This window comes from Salvelinus alpinus, chromosome 5 (assembly GCF_045679555.1).
Source record: "Salvelinus alpinus chromosome 5, SLU_Salpinus.1, whole genome shotgun sequence".
NCBI classification, from domain to species: Eukaryota; Metazoa; Chordata; class Actinopteri; order Salmoniformes; family Salmonidae; genus Salvelinus; species Salvelinus alpinus.
The window spans coordinates 20175730-20195567 of NC_092090.1; the positions used below are offsets into that span (position 1 = coordinate 20175730).

At 43.7% G+C, this 19838-nt stretch overlaps 1 protein-coding gene across 1 annotated transcript in view; it reads right to left on the minus strand.

Moving 5' to 3' along the window:
• LOC139575669 (aryl hydrocarbon receptor nuclear translocator 2-like) overlaps window positions 1-19838 on the minus strand; it is a 68566-nt gene that overhangs the window by 7877 nt on the left and 40851 nt on the right. The window contains exons 10-12 of the mRNA XM_071400862.1: window positions 18938-19040; window positions 18533-18671; window positions 11581-11731 (exon numbers count right to left, since the gene is read on the minus strand). Of these exons, the coding sequence (XP_071256963.1) occupies window positions 11581-11731; window positions 18533-18671; window positions 18938-19040 (393 nt within the window). The remainder of the gene's footprint in view (window positions 1-11580; window positions 11732-18532; window positions 18672-18937; window positions 19041-19838) is intronic.

A 19838-nucleotide genomic window follows, 5' to 3' on the forward strand; every position in this document is an offset into this window, starting at 1 on the left:
GGGAGTATTTAGGAAAAATAAATAAATAAATAGTCGCATGGGACCAAAATGTGAAGCTCGATTTGTAGGCGTTCTTATGTCAACATTCTATCATCAGAAAATACATTGCGATGAGGTTGTGTGTGTGGTTCCTCTAGTCCTCGCAGACGTGCGGGTGATTGGCAGAACTATTGACAAGATCTAAGAACCAATAAGAAAATAGCTCTCTGTTCTGGATATAGGTATATCGGGTAGTGTAATGTGACATTAGAACTTAGTGCGGTAGTAGGAAATGCCGCTATACAAGAGTTTATTTCCTTGTCAAAATAACAAACAACTAATTGGTTTGAGGTTAGTGAGAATGGAATTTTTTACTTGTCGGTGTATAGTCTCTGAGCGAACAATGAGTGTTTCATAGAGATTACAGTTTATATGTGGTCAAGAAGAAGTATTGGATCACGTTTGACATCTAGTAAAATAACGATGGAATTTTAATTGTTAGACATTCTATACCACAATTCTCTGGAACTGTTAAAGACGCTTTAGAATAAAATCTATGGATAAGTAAAATTATTGGTTTGCTGACTAAAAGGTAACGTTGTGAATATTAACAATATGTACACTTTCTTTTCCAGAAAGAATAAGGGAAAAAAAGGGTTTTTTAATCTTCTCTGGTCAACAATGTCATTGGAGACTGCATTACTGTGGAAAGCAGTTAATTAAAGTCAGCCGCTTTAAAAATAAAAATATCTGGATAAGGCTAAAACATGGAGTTCTGGATGAGTGAGTCCAGTCCCTTTGCGATTATTGGCTTATGATTTACTACTAAGTGCACCATGTACTGGGAATGAATATACATTAGTAGGTTTATTGGAAGGGTTTTTTCCAATTCAGTTTCAAATTGGGTATGCAAAAGGATGAACATGTTTTTGAAAAATGTATTTAAGTTGCTCCTAAAGAAAGGGGGAGTGGAAACATATTAATGGTCTCAAAATGCCCTGAATCCTAGGAATTTCTTGTAAAAGACTGATCACCTTTTACTAGAAATTGTTGGAACAGGTGGGATATACTTATAAAATGTTTAAGACACCAGACTCTATTCAAACTGTATAATTACTTTGAAAATCTATTATGTCCCTGGGAAAATTATGAAGAGTTGTACCCTTAAATTGAATAAGTTATTCGAATAGGTTTATTTTAATTTTTATTTTTCGATATAACATGGGTTCATAGGTAAAACTATCAGTTCTTTGGGGTTATGGTCTTTGGGGGAATACACAAATGTGTTTTGTTCATTATGCATATAAAAAGTGTTGAAAGTTTTTCTAAAGGGTTTATTGGAGTGTGGGTTTCTGTAAGGGTTTTGTTGATAACTACATCATCTGTAATTCATCTGAGAGATCACCAGTAGAATAAGGGAGTTGTCATGAAAGGTGACGTCAGAATGCTTTAGGGCATGGGAGAGAATATCACCACTAGTGGGTGTGGAGCTCATACCCGCCCTAATCGACTGAATAGTGAGGGACAACTGTGTCTGATGACCTGTGAACTGTATCAAATAATAGACATGTTGAAATGATATGGGCCAGGGTGTATTATGAATTAAAGGAATTGGGGTATTGAACTTTTATTACCAGGCCACTCATGTAAGAAAAACTGAGACAAAAGGGCTATTGGGAAAATAGATAATACTGGTAATAAAAGTGTTTAGTTTAAATGTTAATTATTAAAGGGATGATGTGTATTGAATAGATGAGGTCATATTTGAGTTAAAGTAAACACTAAGGATTGTTATCATGAATATTGGGTTGGAAAATGTATAAAATAAAAAGTATAACTGTTTAGTTATTTGGATATAGAACTGTTTAACGTTAATAGGCTTAGGGAAGCTCTGGAAACTAATCCTGAGACAAGGAGGTTGACAGAACTTACAGAATTTTAGATTAAAGGTTTTTTGTTTCTTTCGTTTTATAATGTCATTGGAATTGGGATGATAAAATGTAATGTTCAATTGAATAAATAGGTAGTCTGTTGTGCGAAGATACCCATGAATGAAGAAGAAAGAGACCAACAATAACATTGGCATAGAATGACACGGATGGACGTTTTCCATTACATTACAAATAGTGGTAATATTGCAAATGTGCAATTATTATTATTATTATTATTTTTTTTTTATTATTTTTTTTTTATTTCTCTTTTTCTCGTTTGGTCAATTTATTTTTGTTTTGAGGAACATAAGGTTGTGTATATGTTCCTGAGGTGGGACTGATATAAATGATATATAAATTGACTTAAGGATGTTTTAAGTATGTATCAAACAATGGCAGTTATGGGTTAGGGGACTTATAAATGAAGGTAATGGTAGTAAAGGGGTGTTATTTCTAGAAATATGTATAAAAATAGAGATAATTCACAGAAAAGGAAAGATAGCTGGCTGTGTAAAATATAGGGACAATTCTAAAAGTAAATAGAACAATTCACATATCTAAAGATATGGTAAAAAGAATAAGTGGTGGCATTTTGAACATTAGAGCAAAAGTTTAAGAAACTTATGACATAGTTTTGTTAGGATTGGATATTAATCCAACTGGAAAACGCTTGAATGATTACATGTTATTTTACAGCAGTTGCTGTGGGGACAATCATTTGACTATCATTATGAATATTTCTGTGGCAGGAGGCCAGGTATTTGAGGCAGAATGGTTACATAGGGCTATTATTAAAACTTAAGATTTAGTGATCTTGCTAATGTTGTCAGGAAATAACCCATGTGTTAGTGTGTATGTCCTCAGGAAAAAACAGCCAGAAATGGAAGGGCTTGGGCTGCATTCTGGAGACTGAGTGTACATCAAGATACACCAGGCTGGTGGTATACTTCTTACAACACTGCAGTGGTAAAGTTCTTTATGTCTCTCTTTGGTGGGTGCATAAGTCTCACGAGAAGTAAGGTCCAGTTGAATAATGGATGAGCTTGAAAACACCATGACAGAGGATGTGGAATCAGAGAGAGAGAGAGAGAGAGATTAGATTCCACCATAGACATACTGGGTTGAGTTTGGGGGCTACTTTAGACATACTGGGTTGAGTTTGGAGGTTACTTGTTTCATTTTTTAATACATAATGTGAAAAAGAATAGATTATAGGATATTATACTCTAAACAAACATGTTAAAGGGATTGATATGAAAGCATAAACAGTGTTGAATTAATTCAAGAAGAGATAATGTTAATTGTAGGTTATGCACATGATTATCAGTTAAAATGGAGCAGATGGGAAACTAAGTAAAAATTGACATGATTTGGGAACACCTCTCAGAACCTGTGGCCGAAAGGGGAAGACTGGGTGGAAGCATGAGGAAGCTTTTTAGGGCTTTTATTTTTGTGGAGTCCAGCAGAAAAGTATCCTGGAGGCATAGAGTCAGGTAAAGAGAGAGTGGGAATTGTCATGGTCTCAGATTTCAGTTTGCATGAATATATTTATGCATAACACATAACATTGTCAATGCTGTTATGTTTTGTCTGTTGTTTTCCAAGTCTTATGTTTAGGAAACCAGAAGGAGAGGGGTTCGCCAGCTTCAGCTGGAATGTCTGTTTGTTGTGTGATGAGTGATGGAAGTAAGAGGATGTATGGTGCAATCTTAGAACAGAGGCCATAAGTCTCTAAGTATGAATGCTTCACAGAAAGTAGGCAGAAACCTGAACCAGGATGAGAGGTTCTGCGTCTGATGATCCAAGGGGACCAGAAGGACCTCTCTCAGTGGTACCAGGAGATCTAGTCCACGTTGGAGGGATCCGGAGGAAGTGGGATCAACCGAGGAGAGATGGACCCTATGAGGTGGCCAAAGCAACAAGAACGGCCGTCCAAGTGAAAAGAAGCCAGACGTGATACCATCTGAACCACTGCAGCTGAGTCCCAACAGAGAGAAGGATACAACCACATAGAGATGAGGACACTGAGGATGCTGATTCACCAGGAGGGAGCCTGGAGGGAGCAGGAGCAGCGGAAACGATTGAGACGCCAGGGAGGAGCCAAGAAAACAGCAAATCAAGTGAAAGCCAAAATACGACAAGTGCACCGACTAATGCACCCAGAAGAGGAGGAGAGGCCTCACATGGCACAGAATGAGAACATCTTTTCCCTAAAAAAAATTGAAACCTTCCAGATGGAAGTTAAGTCCGGCCTGAGGAGGGAGCCTCAGGTGAAGAAAGAGGAGGAAAAGTCCTGCAAGCTGAAGAAAATGGGGATTTCCCCACAATTGACTTTTAAACTTTTGAATGGTCTCCTTTACAGACAATTGATGTTAGAACAACAAAAGAATAATGACATTGACATAATAGAAGCAACAGTGAATGCTAGTATAGAAACAACAGACTAATGCACAATCAAGATGTATGGTGGGAGCAGGAAGAGAAGAATGGAATCAGCTGAACAATCCAAAAAGACTGACAAGGTTAGAATCTATGTTCCACCTCAATGTATAACAGAAGCAGGAGAACTGAAGTCTATCTCAATCATAAGGATCAAACCCTTATCGGAGATTGCACTCAGTGGATGGACAGATCACCAAACAAAGGGAGAAGTCGTTTGGGACCCGAAAGGATGTGACCTGACATGAATCAAAGAAAAAGACGAGTAGGTGCTCATCATGAACAAGATTGAACCAGTGGAAGGTGAAGACCTACCCCTGCACCTGAACAGGAAGAACCTGTGACAACAACAAGGGTGGCGGCTGCTGTGACGACCACAGTAGCTACCACTAGATGACATCGACTGCCCTTACCAAGCAGACCACCGTGCCAACAAAGCAATCTGAGACATCAGTCAGGAGAGTTTTTACTGATATTTGAAACTTTCTGATAAACTCTAATGATCTACCTCAAGATAAGAACATTGAAAAAGCAACAGAATTAGATATATCTCATGCTTCATCAAATATGTAATATTTTATCCTTATATTTTTTATACCAAATTTGATCTATTACTTTTATGACAATTGGAGATGTTTGGTCTAGTTGGTTTTCTTTAATGTTTCTGATTGGATCTTTTACTCCTATTTCACATTGGAGATGTTTGGTCTAGTTGGTTTATATGCTTCACTTTGTTTTTATTTTTTGTATTTTCTTGTTTATCATAGGTATTTTCTTTTACTATCCCAAAGTCTTATTTGTATCATTTATGTGGCTAAATAGCCCCAGAGGGGGGATTGTAGTAGTAACATAAGGCAACTGGATGCTAATGGTAGAAGAGACATATAGTCTGACAATTCCAATAAGACACATACTAGAGAAATATGCCTAAGACAATTGGACACATTAATGAAAGGGGGAGACACATGGTCTGCTGACCTGACACACTAATGATAAAAAGGACCCATAGTCAGCTCCTTCTAAAAAGAAGGCGTATAGTACAGAATCTGCTGATTCCAATAAAGGCAAACTGAACAAAGAGTACATTGACACATTATGCTGACACACTAAAGATAGAGGGATCCATAGTCAGCTGCTTCTAAACAGAGGTTTATAAGACAGAATCTGCTGATTCCAATAAAGGCAAACAAAACAAAGAGTACATTGACACATTATGCTGACACACTAGGATGGAGGGTCCGGCCACCATTGTAGTCTAGCTGAGAGCAGATGTGGGCGTTATTGGGCGTGAACAAGCGGGAAGCTTGAACTAGAGGATAGTGGTGGCGAATGACTTGAGAAGGGAGACTTCATTTGCATAAGGGATGGACATAGTGCTATGTGTGTATAAATATAGGAGCTAAGGCTCTGGGAGGGGGGGGTTCCGCGGTGGGTGTTCCGCGGTGTGTGTGCCGCGGGGTGTGTTCCGCGGACATTCCAGATTGTGATACAATTTGTATTAAAAATCTTATTTGAGTTCACAAAGTTCTTGTAAGAGTTATATTTGAAGTGATTTTCTACGACACATGTTCCTCCAAGCTGGAATATTAAAGACAGTGAGATATCTAAGTTACATGTTCCTCCAAGCTGGAATATTAAAGACAGTGAGATATCTGTGTCCCACTGTGATGACCTCACACACAGAGCATTGAGGAGCGGCCTGGCTGTGTCCCACTGTGATGACCTCACACACAGAGCATTGAGGAGAGGCTGTGTCCCACTGTGATGAGCTGACACAGAGCATTGAGGAGCGGCTGTGTCCCACTGTGATGACCTCTCACATAGAGCATTGAGGAGCGGCTGTGTCCCACTGTGATGACCTCACACACAGAGCTTTGAGGAGCGGCTGTGTCCCACTGTGATGACCTCACACACAGAGCATTGAGGAGAAGTCTGGCTGTGTCCCACTGTGATGACCTCACACACAGAGCATTGAGGAGCGGCCTGGCTGTGTCCCACTGGGATGACCTCACACACAGAGCATTGAGGAGCGGCCTGGCTGTGTCCCACTGTGATGACCTCACACACAGAGCATTGAGGAGCGGCCTGGCTGTGTCCCACTGTGATGACCTCACAGAGCATTGAGGAGTGGCTGTGTCCCACTGTGATGACCTCACAGACAGAGCTTTGAGGAGCGGCTGTGTCCCACTGTGATGACCTCACACACAGAGCATTGACGAGCAGCCTGACTGTGTCCCACTGTGATGACCTCACACACTCTCACAAGTGAGAAACACAGCAGCAGTCGTTCCACTTCATTTCCTCTCTCCTCTCTACAGACAGACACATACTGAGCCAGACAGACAGACAGACACACAGGGAGATAAATACTGTCTGGTGCACTAACACACTGCATGACACCCTGTAGGGGGATGATTTCAGAGCTATGAGTTCTCTCTGTGTGTGTGTGTGTGTGTGTGTGTGTGTGTGTGTGTGTGTGTGTGTGTGTGTGAGTGAGAGAGGTGGGTGGGTGAGGGGTCTCTCCACATTAAACAGAAGCAGATTGATAATCTCTACAATATATCCCCTAGCATAACTCATATCCTGCTGCTGAGAGAGATGACCATAAACACACTCCTCAGCACACGGAACCTTGACAGCTTATTGCCGTAAATAATGAGGGGGGAGGGAGGAACGCGAGCAGAAATAAAGGAGGAGAGGAACGATTAGTCAGGTGAGCAGAGGGATGATTGTTTGTTTATAGAATGGAAACAAATCGGTAAATTACTGACAAAGTAAACAAACGCAACAATAAAGGGAAATGACAAAACACACAACGACAGAGGAAATGAGAAGTGCTGAGAAACAGATCGGCTGTAATTCACTTCTATTTCTTAATATATCTCTCCTCACCTCTGTCTCTGCACCAAGACTAGCCCGGAGGAGAGAGAAATAAAGAGACAGAAGGACAAAGGGAGAGTATGTGTGTTAGAGAGACAGAAAGAGACAGAAGGATAGAGAACTAGTCCATTAGTGTAATGATTGTCCATTAAAAGCTCATCAGATGGTCATGGCTAGACCAGACACCCATTCCCCCCAGCTGAGAGAGATTAAGAAAAAGACAGGAGAGAGAGAAAGAGGGAGGAGAAAGAGGGAGAGAGAAAGAGGGAGGACAGAGAAATAGGGAGAGAGACAGAGAGGACAGAGGAGAGAGAGACAGAGAGATCTATGACGCCCTGAGATGTGTCACTACTACTAATACATTCTAATACACTATTTAAATGCACAAGCTAGATGTTCTGCTCCAACAGTAAATTATAGCCTGGACAGATTCTGGACGACTGAGGGGGAGAGGGTTATGAAAGTGCTGCCGTCTGTTCTTTTCCATTTTTAATATCTCATATGTAACGACAGCAACATCTGTCATCAAAAACACTCTGCTTTCCCCCTGTAGCTGCTGAATATCTGGTGTGGATTCCATTCCACTTGGTTGGACTGCAAGGCAACCCCAGCACATAGTACATTTAGCTTTGACCTTTAACCTCTACCCTATGAATGACTAGTCCAACAGAGATAGTCAGTGCACAGCCCACATGGAGAGGTTTAGGTATGTTATCAGATTTCCTTTGTGGAGATGGTACATTGCTAAAACATGATCTTACTTTACATAACATATCCCAAAAGACATGGACGTACACTGTACTGTCAACACTTCACTTCTAAAATCACCCTAAAGGATATGTTCACAATGTTTTCACATTCCTGTGTGTGTGTGTGTGTGTGTGTGTACACACGTTTGGGTAACCTCATTTGGCGTGCCTGGGATCCTCTCACCCGATCTGAAGTCATGGGGTAAAAGGGGTAATGGCTGTGTGTGTGTTAAACGTGGTGTGTGTGTGTGTGTGTGTGTGTGTTAAACGTGGTGTGTGTGTGTGTGTTAAACGTGGTGTGTGTGGATGTGTTAAAGGTGGTGTGTGTGTGTGTGTTAAACATGGTGTGTGTGGATATGTTAAACGTGGTGTGTGTGGATGTGTTAACTTCTTATGGCTGGGGGCAGTATTGAGTAGCTTGGATGAATAAGGTGCCCAGAGTAAACTGCCTGCTACTCAGGCCCAGAAGCTAAGATATGCATATTATTAGTAGATTTGGATAGAAAACACTCTGAAGTTTCTAAAACTGTTTGAATGATGTCTGTGAGTATAACAGAACTCATATGGCAGACAAAAACCTGAGAAAAAATCCATCCAGGAAGTGGGAAATCTGAGGTTTGTAGTGTTTCAAGTAATTGCCTATCAAATATACAGTGTCTATGGGGTCATATTGCACTAAATGTCAACAGTCTTTAGAACCTTTTTGATGCTTCTACAGTAAAGGAGGGGGGAATGAGAGCTGTTTGAGTCAGGGGTCTGGCAGAGTGCCACGAGCTCAGTGAGAGTTAGCTGCATTCCATTGCATTTCTACAGACAAAGGAATTCTCCGGTTGAAACATTATTGAAGACTTATGATAAAAACATCCTAAGGATTGATTCTATACATCGTTTGACATGTTTCTACGAACTGTAATATGACTTTTCGTCTGAACTTTCGCCTGGACTTGCCCGCACCTCCTGAGTTTGTGTACTAAACGCGCTAACAAAAGGAGGTATTTGGACATAAATTATGGACTTTATCGAACAAAACAAACATTTATTGTGGAACTGGGATTCCTGGGAGTGCATTCTGATGAAGATCATCAAAGGTAAGTGAATATAATATAATTATAATGCTATTTCTGACTTCTGTTGACTCCACAATATGGCGGATATATTTTTGTCTTGATTGGGCTCTGAGCGCCGACCTCAGATTATTGCATGGTTTGCTTTTTCCGTAAAGCTTTTTTGAAATCTGACACAGCGGTTACATTAAGGAGAAGTGCATCTAAAGTTCCATGCATAACACTTGTATTTTCATCAACATTTATAATGAGTATTTCTGTAAATTGATGTGGCTCTCTGCAAAATCACCGGATGTTTTGGAACTACTGAACGTAACGCGCCAATGTAAACTCAGATTTTTGGATATAAATATGAACTTTACCGAACAAAACATACATGTATTGTGTAACATGAAGTCCTATGAGTGTCATCTGATGAAGATCATCAAAGGTTAGTGATTAATTGTATCTATATTTCTGCTTTTTGTGAATCCTCTCTTTAGCTGGAAAAATGGCTGTGTTATTCTGTGAATAGGCACTCACCTAACATAATCGTTTGGTTTGCTTTCGTCGTAAAGCCTTTTTGAAATCGGACACTGTGGCTGGATTTACAACAAGTAAAAGAGAGGTTAAACGTGGTGTGTGTGGATGTCTTAAATGTTGTGTGTGTGTGTGTGTGTTAAACGTGGTGTGTGTGGATGTGTTAAACGTGGTGTGTGTGGATGTGTTAAACGTGGTGTGTGTGTGTTAAATGTGGTGGATGTGTTAAACGTGGTATGTGTTAAACGTGGTGTGTGTGGATGTTAAATATACGTATAGCAGATTTAGCCAGTGAAGCGTTAAGAGGAGAGAAACATGCCACATTAATGAAGACCCACTGTTGTCCCACAGGGATGTTAGAATGTCAAACAGAATGTTAAGAGGTAAGCTGGTATGTCACTATAGAAGAACGTAGACAGTTTGATGATACGGGCCGACACCTGACAAGTAGAAAAAACATGCCTTTCACCAGATGTACCACACACACACACACACACACACACACACACACACACACACACACACACACACACACACACACACACACACACACACGTTCAACCAAGCCTCTACCACACAGACACAGGCTATGAGGACAAGAACAGACATGTCCAATTCCGACTATTTTCAGGCTTTTTCAAGAGAACACTGTGAAAGTCTCAACATGATCCCAAGTGGCCAATCATGAAAGATACAGGCTGTCCCAGGCTCTGGGTTCAACTCATCAGAGAATAGTCAGGTGAGCAAGTGCTTGGCAGGAACAAAGTCTGCACCAAAACCTGTAGGTTAGGACCCAGGTTTGTAAGTTAGGACCCAGGTTTGTAAGTTAGGACCCAGGTTTGGTTAAGTAACTTTCCCCAAAATCCCAAGGTTTCCAGAAATCCCGATTGGAAGGTTCCTGGAATCAAGAGGTAATGAGCAGGAAATCCGGGAATCATCCAACCAGGATTTCTGGAAAACTTGGGAATGTACGGAACATTACTGGAATTTTGCAAACCTAGCAGGGTATAAACAGTATATATATAAACAGTATTTAAAATGTTTGGGGTCACTTAGAAATGTATTTGTTTTTGAAAGAAAAGCAAATTTTTTGGTTCATTAAAATAACATCAAATTGATCCGAAATACAGTGTAGACATTGTTAATGTTGTAAATTACTATTGTAGCTGGAAACGGCAGATTATTTTATGGAATATCTACATCGGCGTACAGAGGCCCATTATCAGCAACCATCACTCCTGTGTTCCAATGCCACGTTGTGTTAGCTAATCCAAGTTTATCCTTTTAAAAGGCTAATTGATCATTAGAAAACCCTTGCAATTGTGTTAGCACAGCTGAAAACTGTAGTTCTTATTATAGAAGCAATAAAACTGGCCTTCTTAGACTAGTTGAGTATCTGGAGCATCAGCATTTCTGGGTTCGATTACAGGCTCAAAATTACCAGAAACAAAGGACCTTCATTCTGAAACTCGTCAGTCTATTCTTGTTCTGAGAAATAAAGTCTATTCCATGCGAGAAATTACCAAGAAACTGAAGATCTCGTACAACGCTGTGTACTACTCCCTTCACAGAACAGCGCAAACTGTCTCTAACCAGAATAGAATGAGGACTGGGAGGCCCCGGTGAACAACTGAGCAAGAGGACAAGTACATTAGAGTGTCTAGTTCGAGAAACAGACGCCTCACAAGTCCTCAACTGTCAGCTTCATTAAATAGTACCTGCAAAATACCAGTCTCAACGTCAAAAGTGAAGAGGCGACTCCGTGATGCTGGCCTTCTAGGCAGAGTTTCTCTGTCCAGTGTCTGTGTTATTTTACCCATCTTAATCTTTTATTTTTATTGGCCAGTCTGAGATATGGCTTTTTCTTTGCAACTCTGCCTAGAAGGCCAGCATTCCGGAGTATGTGTACACACACCCTTTGATGTTATCACTGATCAAACATGATTGGAAAAATCCTGGAAGAGAATGAGACTAACATCTTTTTGATGGAATGCTTTGCTGTGATTGGCTGGTGCTTACCGAACGCCGTGCTCCGGTTGGCCAGTCCAGAGTAGGCGTTGCCGCTGGGCGATGAGGTGGCCGGGGAGGACAGGGGGCTATAGGAAGATGGGTCTCCTTGGTAACTGTGGCCGGAGCCTATCCCAAACGGACTGGACTGGGCCTTAGTGGACTGGATAGAGAGAGGGAGAAAAGGAAAAATAGTTTAGAGTGTGTGTTTTACTAGACTAGCAGAGAGACGTGTGTGTTGTACTAGACTAGCAGAGAGACGTGTGTGTTGTACTAGACTAGCAGAGAGACGTGTGTGTTGTACTAGACTAGCAGAGAGACGTGTGTGTTATACTAGACTAGCAGAGAGACGTGTGTGTTTTACTAGACTAGCAGAGAGACGTGTGTGTGTTGTACTAGACTAGCAGAGAGACGTGTGTGTGTTGTACTAGACTAGCAGAGAGACGTGTGTGTGTTGTACTAGACTAGCAGAGAGACGTGTGTGTGTTGTACTAGACTAGCAGAGAGACGTGTGTGTTGTACTAGACTAGCAGAGAGACGTGTGTGTTGTACTAGACTAGCAGAGAGACGTGTGTGTTGTACTAGACTAGCAGAGAGACGTGTGTGTTGTACTAGACTAGCAGAGAGACGTGTGTGTTTTACTAGACTAGCAGAGAGACGTGTGTGTTGTACTAGACTAGCAGAGAGACGTGTGTGTTTTACTAGACTAGCAGAGAGACGTGTGTGTTGTACTAGACTAGCAGAGAGACGTGTGTGTTGTACTAGACTAGCAGAGAGACGTGTGTGTTGTACTAGACTAGCAGAGAGACGTGTGTGTTTTACTAGACTAGCAGAGAGACGTGTGTGTTGTACTAGACTAGCAGAGAGACGTGTGTGTTGTACTAGACTAGCAGAGAGACGTGTGTGTTGTACTAGACTAGCAGAGAGACGTGTGTGTTGTACTAGACTAGCCGAGAGACGTGTGTGTTTTACTAGACTAGCAGAGAGACGTGTGTGTTGTACTAGACTAGCAGAGAGACGTGTGTGTTGTACTAGACTAGCAGAGAGACGTGTGTGTTGTACTAGACTAGCAGAGAGACGTGTGTGTTTTACTAGACTAGCAGAGAGACGTGTGTGTTTTACTAGACTAGCAGAGAGACGTGTGTGTTGTACTAGACTAGCAGAGAGACGTGTGTGTTGTACTAGACTAGCAGAGAGACGTGTGTGTTGTACTAGACTAGCAGAGAGACGTGTGTGTTGTACTAGACTAGCAGAGAGACGTGTGTGTTGTACTAGACTAGCAGAGAGACGTGTGTGTTGTACTAGACTAGCAGAGAGACGTGTGTGTTGTACTAGACTAGCAGAGACGTGTGTGTTGTACTAGACTAGCAGAGAGACGTGTGTGTTGTACTAGACTAGCAGAGAGACGTGTGTGTTTTACTAGACTAGCAGAGAGACGTGTGTGTTGTACTAGACTAGCAGAGAGACGTGTGTGTTGTACTAGACTAGCAGAGAGACGTGTGTGTTGTACTAGACTAGCAGAGAGACGTGTGTGTTGTACTAGACTAGCAGAGAGACGTGTGTGTTGTACTAGACTAGCAGAGAGACGTGTGTGTTGTACTAGACTAGCAGAGAGACGTGTGTGTTGTACTAGACTAGCAGAGAGACGTGTGTGTTTTACTAGACTAGCAGAGAGACGTGTGTGTTGTACTAGACTAGCAGAGAGACGTGTGTGTTGTACTAGACTAGCAGAGAGACGTGTGTGTTGTACTAGACTAGCAGAGAGACGTGTGTGTTGTACTAGACTAGCAGAGAGACGTGTGTGTTTTACTAGACTAGCAGAGAGACGTGTGTGTTGTACTAGACTAGCAGAGAGACGTGTGTGTTTTACTAGACTAGCAGAGAGACGTGTGTGTTGTACTAGACTAGCAGAGAGACGTGTGTGTTGTACTAGACTAGCAGAGAGACGTGTGTGTTGTACGAGACTAGCAGAGAGACGTGTGTGTTTTACTAGACTAGCAGAGAGACGTGTGTGTTTTACTAGACTAGCAGAGAGACGTGTGTGTTGTACTAGACTAGCAGAGAGACGTGTGTGTTGTACTAGACTAGCAGAGAGACGTGTGTGTTGTACTAGACTAGCAGAGAGACGTGTGTGTTGTACTAGACTAGCAGAGAGACGTGTGTGTTTTACTAGACTAGCAGAGAGACGTGTGTGTTGTACTAGACTAGCAGAGAGACGTGTGTGTTTTACTAGACTAGCAGAGAGACGTGTGTGTTGTACTAGACTAGCAGAGAGACGTGTGTGTTGTACTAGACTAGCAGAGAGACGTGTGTGTTGTACTAGACTAGCAGAGAGACGTGTGTGTTTTACTAGACTAGCAGAGAGACGTGTGTGTTGTACTAGACTAGCAGAGAGACGTGTGTGTTGTACTAGACTAGCAGAGAGACGTGTGTGTTGTACTAGACTAGCAGAGAGACGTGTGTGTTGTACTAGACTAGCCGAGAGACGTGTGTGTTTTACTAGACTAGCAGAGAGACGTGTGTGTTGTACTAGACTAGCAGAGAGACGTGTGTGTTGTACTAGACTAGCAGAGAGACGTGTGTGTTGTACTAGACTAGCAGAGAGACGTGTGTGTTTTACTAGACTAGCAGAGAGACGTGTGTGTTTTACTAGACTAGCAGAGAGACGTGTGTGTTGTACTAGACTAGCAGAGAGACGTGTGTGTTGTACTAGACTAGCAGAGAGACGTGTGTGTTGTACTAGACTAGCAGAGAGACGTGTGTGTTGTACTAGACTAGCAGAGAGACGTGTGTGTTGTACTAGACTAGCAGAGAGACGTGTGTGTTGTACTAGACTAGCAGAGAGACGTGTGTGTTGTACTAGACTAGCAGAGACGTGTGTGTTGTACTAGACTAGCAGAGAGACGTGTGTGTTGTACTAGACTAGCAGAGAGACGTGTGTGTTTTACTAGACTAGCAGAGAGACGTGTGTGTTGTACTAGACTAGCAGAGAGACGTGTGTGTTGTACTAGACTAGCAGAGAGACGTGTGTGTTGTACTAGACTAGCAGAGAGACGTGTGTGTTGTACTAGACTAGCAGAGAGACGTGTGTGTTGTACTAGACTAGCAGAGAGACGTGTGTGTTGTACTAGACTAGCAGAGAGACGTGTGTGTTGTACTAGACTAGCAGAGAGACGTGTGTGTTTTACTAGACTAGCAGAGAGACGTGTGTGTTGTACTAGACTAGCAGAGAGACGTGTGTGTTGTACTAGACTAGCAGAGAGACGTGTGTGTTGTACTAGACTAGCAGAGAGACGTGTGTGTTGTACTAGACTAGCAGAGAGACGTGTGTGTTTTACTAGACTAGCAGAGAGACGTGTGTGTTGTACTAGACTAGCAGAGAGACGTGTGTGTTTTCCTAGACTAGCAGAGAGACGTGTGTGTTGTACTAGACTAGCAGAGAGACGTGTGTGTTGTACTAGACTAGCAGAGAGACGTGTGTGTTGTACGAGACTAGCAGAGAGACGTGTGTGTTTTACTAGACTAGCAGAGAGACGTGTGTGTTTTACTAGACTAGCAGAGAGACGTGTGTGTTGTACTAGACTAGCAGAGAGACGTGTGTGTTGTACTAGACTAGCAGAGAGACGTGTGTGTGTGTTACTGGTGTAGGTTGAGGAGAAGACAGATGAGCCTGCTAAACACCATATGCTCAACACACTCCCCTTAGCACGCATGTTGTGTGGTCCGATATGCAGATCAGAGCACACACACACACACACACACACACACACACACACACACACACACACACACACACACACACACACACACACACACACACACACACACACACACACACACACACACACACACACACACACACACACACACTCCATTATCAGGCTCTGCTGATGAGATTCACTGAAGCGAGGAGAAAGAGAGAATCTGCATAACGACCACTGAAACGCTATTGGCTAACAGTAGAGGATTCCTGTTGTCAACCAAAGCAGAGATGACTACATTCTGTAGCAGTAGCTATGGGAGTCAGTGTGTGATCAGTGTGTCGTCTGCCTGACTAGAAAACACCTACAACATATAGGCATTAGATCTGGAATGGAACCACGTCTGGATTGATTCTATAGATATTTAATCCGTTTCAGATTTCTGGATTCTGTCTGACTCTACTCACAACACAAATCATATCTGCTACATGTTCAGGTCTGTGTGTTTTACCTGGCCTGAGAAGGTAGGGTCTGTTACTAGTCCTGTGTGTGTTTTACCTGGCCTGAGAAGGTAGGGTCTGTTACTAGTCCTGTGTGTGAGAGACCTGGCCTGAGAAGGTAGGGTTTGTTACTAGTCCTGTGTGTGAGAGACCTGGCCTGAGAAGGTAGGGTCTGTTACTAGTCCTGTGTGTGAGAGACCTGGCCTGAGAAGGTAGGGTCTGTTGCTAGTCCTGTGTGTTTTACCTGGCCTGAGAAGGTAGGGTCTGTTACTAGTCCTGTGTGTGAGAGACCTGGCCTGAGAAGGTAGGGTCTGTTGCTAGTCCTGTGTGTTTTACCTGGCCTGAGAAGGTAGGGTCTGTTACTAGTCCTGTGTGTGAGAGACCTGGCCTGAGAAGGTAGGGTCTGTTGCTAGTCCTGTGTGTTTTACCTGGCCTGAGAAGGTAGGGTATGTTACTAGTCCTGTGTGTTTTACCTGGCCTGAGAAGGTAGGGTCTGTTACTAGTCCTGTGTGTGAGAGACCTGGCCTGAGAAGGTAGGGTCTGTTGCTAGTCCTGTGTGTGAGAGACCTGGCCTGAGAAGGTAGGGTATGTTACTAGTCCTGTGTGTGAGAGACCTGGCCTGAGAAGGTAGGGTCTGTTACTAGTCCTGTGTGTTTTACCTGGCCTGAGAAGGTAGGGTCTGTTACTAGTCCTGTGTGTTTTACCTGGCCTGAGAAGGTAGGGTCTGTTGCTAGTCCTGTGTGTTTTACCTGGCCTGAGAAGGTAGGGTCTGTTACTAGTCCTGTGTGAGAGAGACCTGGCCTGAGAAGGTAGGGTCTGTTACTAGTCCTGTGTGTGAGAGACCTGGCCTGAGAAGGTAGGGTATGTTACTAGTCCTGTGTGTGAGAGACCTGGCCTGAGAAGGTAGGGTATGTTGCCAGTCCTGTGTGTGAGAGACCCGGCCTGAGAAGGTAGGGTCTGTTTCTAGTCCTGTGTGTGAGAGACCTGGCCTGAGAAGGTAGGGTATGTTACTAGTCCTGTGTGTGAGAGACCTGGCCTGAGAAGGTAGGGTCTGTTACTAGTCCTGTGTGTGAGAGACCTGGCCTGAGAAGGTAGGGTCTGTTGCTAGTCCTGTGTGTTTTACCTGGCCTGAGAAGGTAGGGTCTGTTACTAGTCCTGTGTGTGAGAGACCTGGCCTGAGAAGGTAGGGTCTGTTGCCAGTCCTGTGTGTGAGAGACCTGGCCTGAGAAGGTAGGGTATGTTGCCAGTCCTGTGTGTGAGAGACCTGGCCTGAGAAGGTAGGGTATGTTACCAGTCCTGTGTGTGAGAGACCTGGCCTGAGAAGGTAGGGTCTGTTACTAGTCCTGTGTGTGTTTTACCTGGCCTGAGAAGGTAGGGTCTGTTACTAGTCCTGTGTGTTTTACCTGGCCTGAGAAGGTAGGGTCTGTTACTAGTCCTGTGTGTTTTACCTGGCCTGAGAAGGTAGGGTCTGTTGCTAGTCCTGTGTGTTTTACCTGGCCTGAGAAGGTAGGGTCTGTTACTAGTCCTGTGTGTGAGAGACCTGGCCTGAGAAGGTAGGGTCTGTTACTAGTCCTGTGTGTGAGAGACCTGGCCTGAGAAGGTAGGGTATGTTACTAGTCCTGTGTGTGAGAGACCTGGCCTGAGAAGGTAGGGTATGTTGCCAGTCCTGTGTGTGAGAGACCTGGCCTGAGAAGGTAGGGTCTGTTGCTAGTCCTGTGTGTTTTACCTGGCCTGAGAAAGTAGGGTCTGTTACTAGTCCTGTGTGTGAGAGACTTGGCCTGAGAAGGTAGGGTCTGTTGCCAGTCCTGTGTGTGAGAGACCTGGCCTGAGAAGGTAGGGTATGTTGCCAGTCCTGTGTGTGAGAGACCTGGCCTGAGAAGGTAGGGTATGTTACCAGTCCTGTGTGTGAGAGACCTGGCCTGAGAAGGTAGGGTCTGTTACTAGTCCTGTGTGTGAGAGACCTGGCCTGAGAAGGTAGGGTTTGTTACTAGTCCTGTGTGTGAGAGACCTGGCCTGAGAAGGTAGGGTCTGTTACTAGTCCTGTGTGTGAGAGACCTGGCCTGAGAAGGTAGGGTCTGTTACTAGTCCTGTGTGTGAGAGACCTGGTCTGAGAAGGTAGGGTCTGTTACTAGTCCTGTGTGTGAGAGACCTGGTCTGAGAAGGTAGGGTATGTTGCTAGTCCTGTGTGTGAGAGACCTGGCCTGAGAAGGTAGGGTCTGTTACTAGTCCTGTGTGTGTTTTACCTGGCCTGAGAAGGTAGGGTCTGTTGCTAGTCCTGTGTGTGAGAGACCTGGCCTGAGAAGGTAGGGTATGTTACTAGTCCTGTGTGTGAGAGACCTGGCCTGAGAAGGTAGGGTCTGTTGCTAGTCCTGTGTGTTTTACCTGGCCTGAGAAGGTAGGGTCTGTTACTAGTCCTGTGTGTGAGAGACCTGGCCTGAGAAGGTAGGGTCTGTTGCTAGTCCTGTGTGTTTTACCTGGCCTGAGAAGGTAGGGTCTGTTACTAGTCCTGTGTGTGTTTTACCTGGCCTGAGAAGGTAGGGTCTGTTACTAGTCCTGTGTGTGAGAGACCTGGCCTGAGAAGGTAGGGTCTGTTACTAGTCCTGTGTGTTTTACCTGGCCTGAGAAGGTAGGGTCTGTTGCTAGTCCTGTGTGTGTTTTACCTGGCCTGAGAAGGTAGGGTCTGTTACTAGTCCTGTGTGTGAGAGACCTGGCCTGAGAAGGTAGGGTCTGTTGTTAGTCCTGTGTGTGTGTGTGTGTGTGTACCTGGCCAGAGAACGGGGGTCTGTTGCCAGTCCAGGCCACCTGTCCTGGGTTGAGCTGTCTGGAGATCTGAGCTAGGTTCTGATTGGACGATCCCGACGGCTGGATGTCGTTCACCCCCGGGACATGGATCACTGAGGAGCTGTGTGACAGACAGACAGCATTCCAAGTAAATGTGTGACATGAGAGCCTTTATATAGGCCCCTGCAGACGGTCATATTTAATTTATACTTTAACAACACATTTAACTGTTCACATCTGTCAACTCTAGTCTGCTCAATTGTTTAACCATCACCTGAGGCCCTGTCTTTCCCTACGGCTTTCAACTTTAAACACACACGCTAATGTGCATGCATGCACGTACACACAGACCCACAGAGACCCACACAGACCCTCAGAGAGGTGTACCTGAAGCTCTTGGCAGAGTGTCCGGGCTGGAAGGGAGAGTTCTGGGAGTAGAGCTGCTGACCTCCCGCCGTAGACGAAGGAACCATCATCTTCTTCTCACCAGCTGGAACCACACAATACACACACCGTTTATAGATAGAGAGAGATGTATAGAGGGAGAGACAGACATTCAGAGAGACATTCAGAGAGACATTCAGAGAGACATTCAGAGAGACATTCAGAGGGAGAGACATTCAGAGAGACATTCAGAGGGAGAGACATTCTGAGAGACATTCAGAGAGAAATTCAGAGAGACATTCAGAGGGAGAGACATTCAGAGAGACATTCAGAGAGACATTCAGAGAGACATTCAGAGGGAGAGACATTCAGAGAGACATTCAGAGGGAGAGACATTCAGAGGGAGAGACATTCAGAGAGACATTCTGAGAGACATTCAGAGAGATTCAGAGAGACATTCAGAGAGACATTCAGAGGGAGAGACATTCAGAGACATTCAGAGAGACATTCAGAGGGAGAGACATTCAGAGAGACATTCAGAGGGAGAGACATTCAGAGAGACATTCAGACAGACATTCAGAGGGAGAGACATTCAGAGAGACATTCAGAGAGACATTCAGAGAGACATTCAGAGAGACATTCAGAGGGAGAGACATTCAGAGAGACATTCAGAGGGAGAGACATTCAGAGAGACATTCAGAGGGAGAGACATTCAGACAGACATTCAGAGGGAGAGACATTCTGAGAGACCTTCAGAGAGAGAGAGACATTCAGAGGGAGAGACATTCAGAGAGAGAGACATTCAGAGAGAGAGACATTCAGAGGGAGAGACATTCAGAGAGACATTCAGAGGGAGAGACATTCAGAGAGACATTCAGAGAGACATTCAGAGGGAGAGACATTC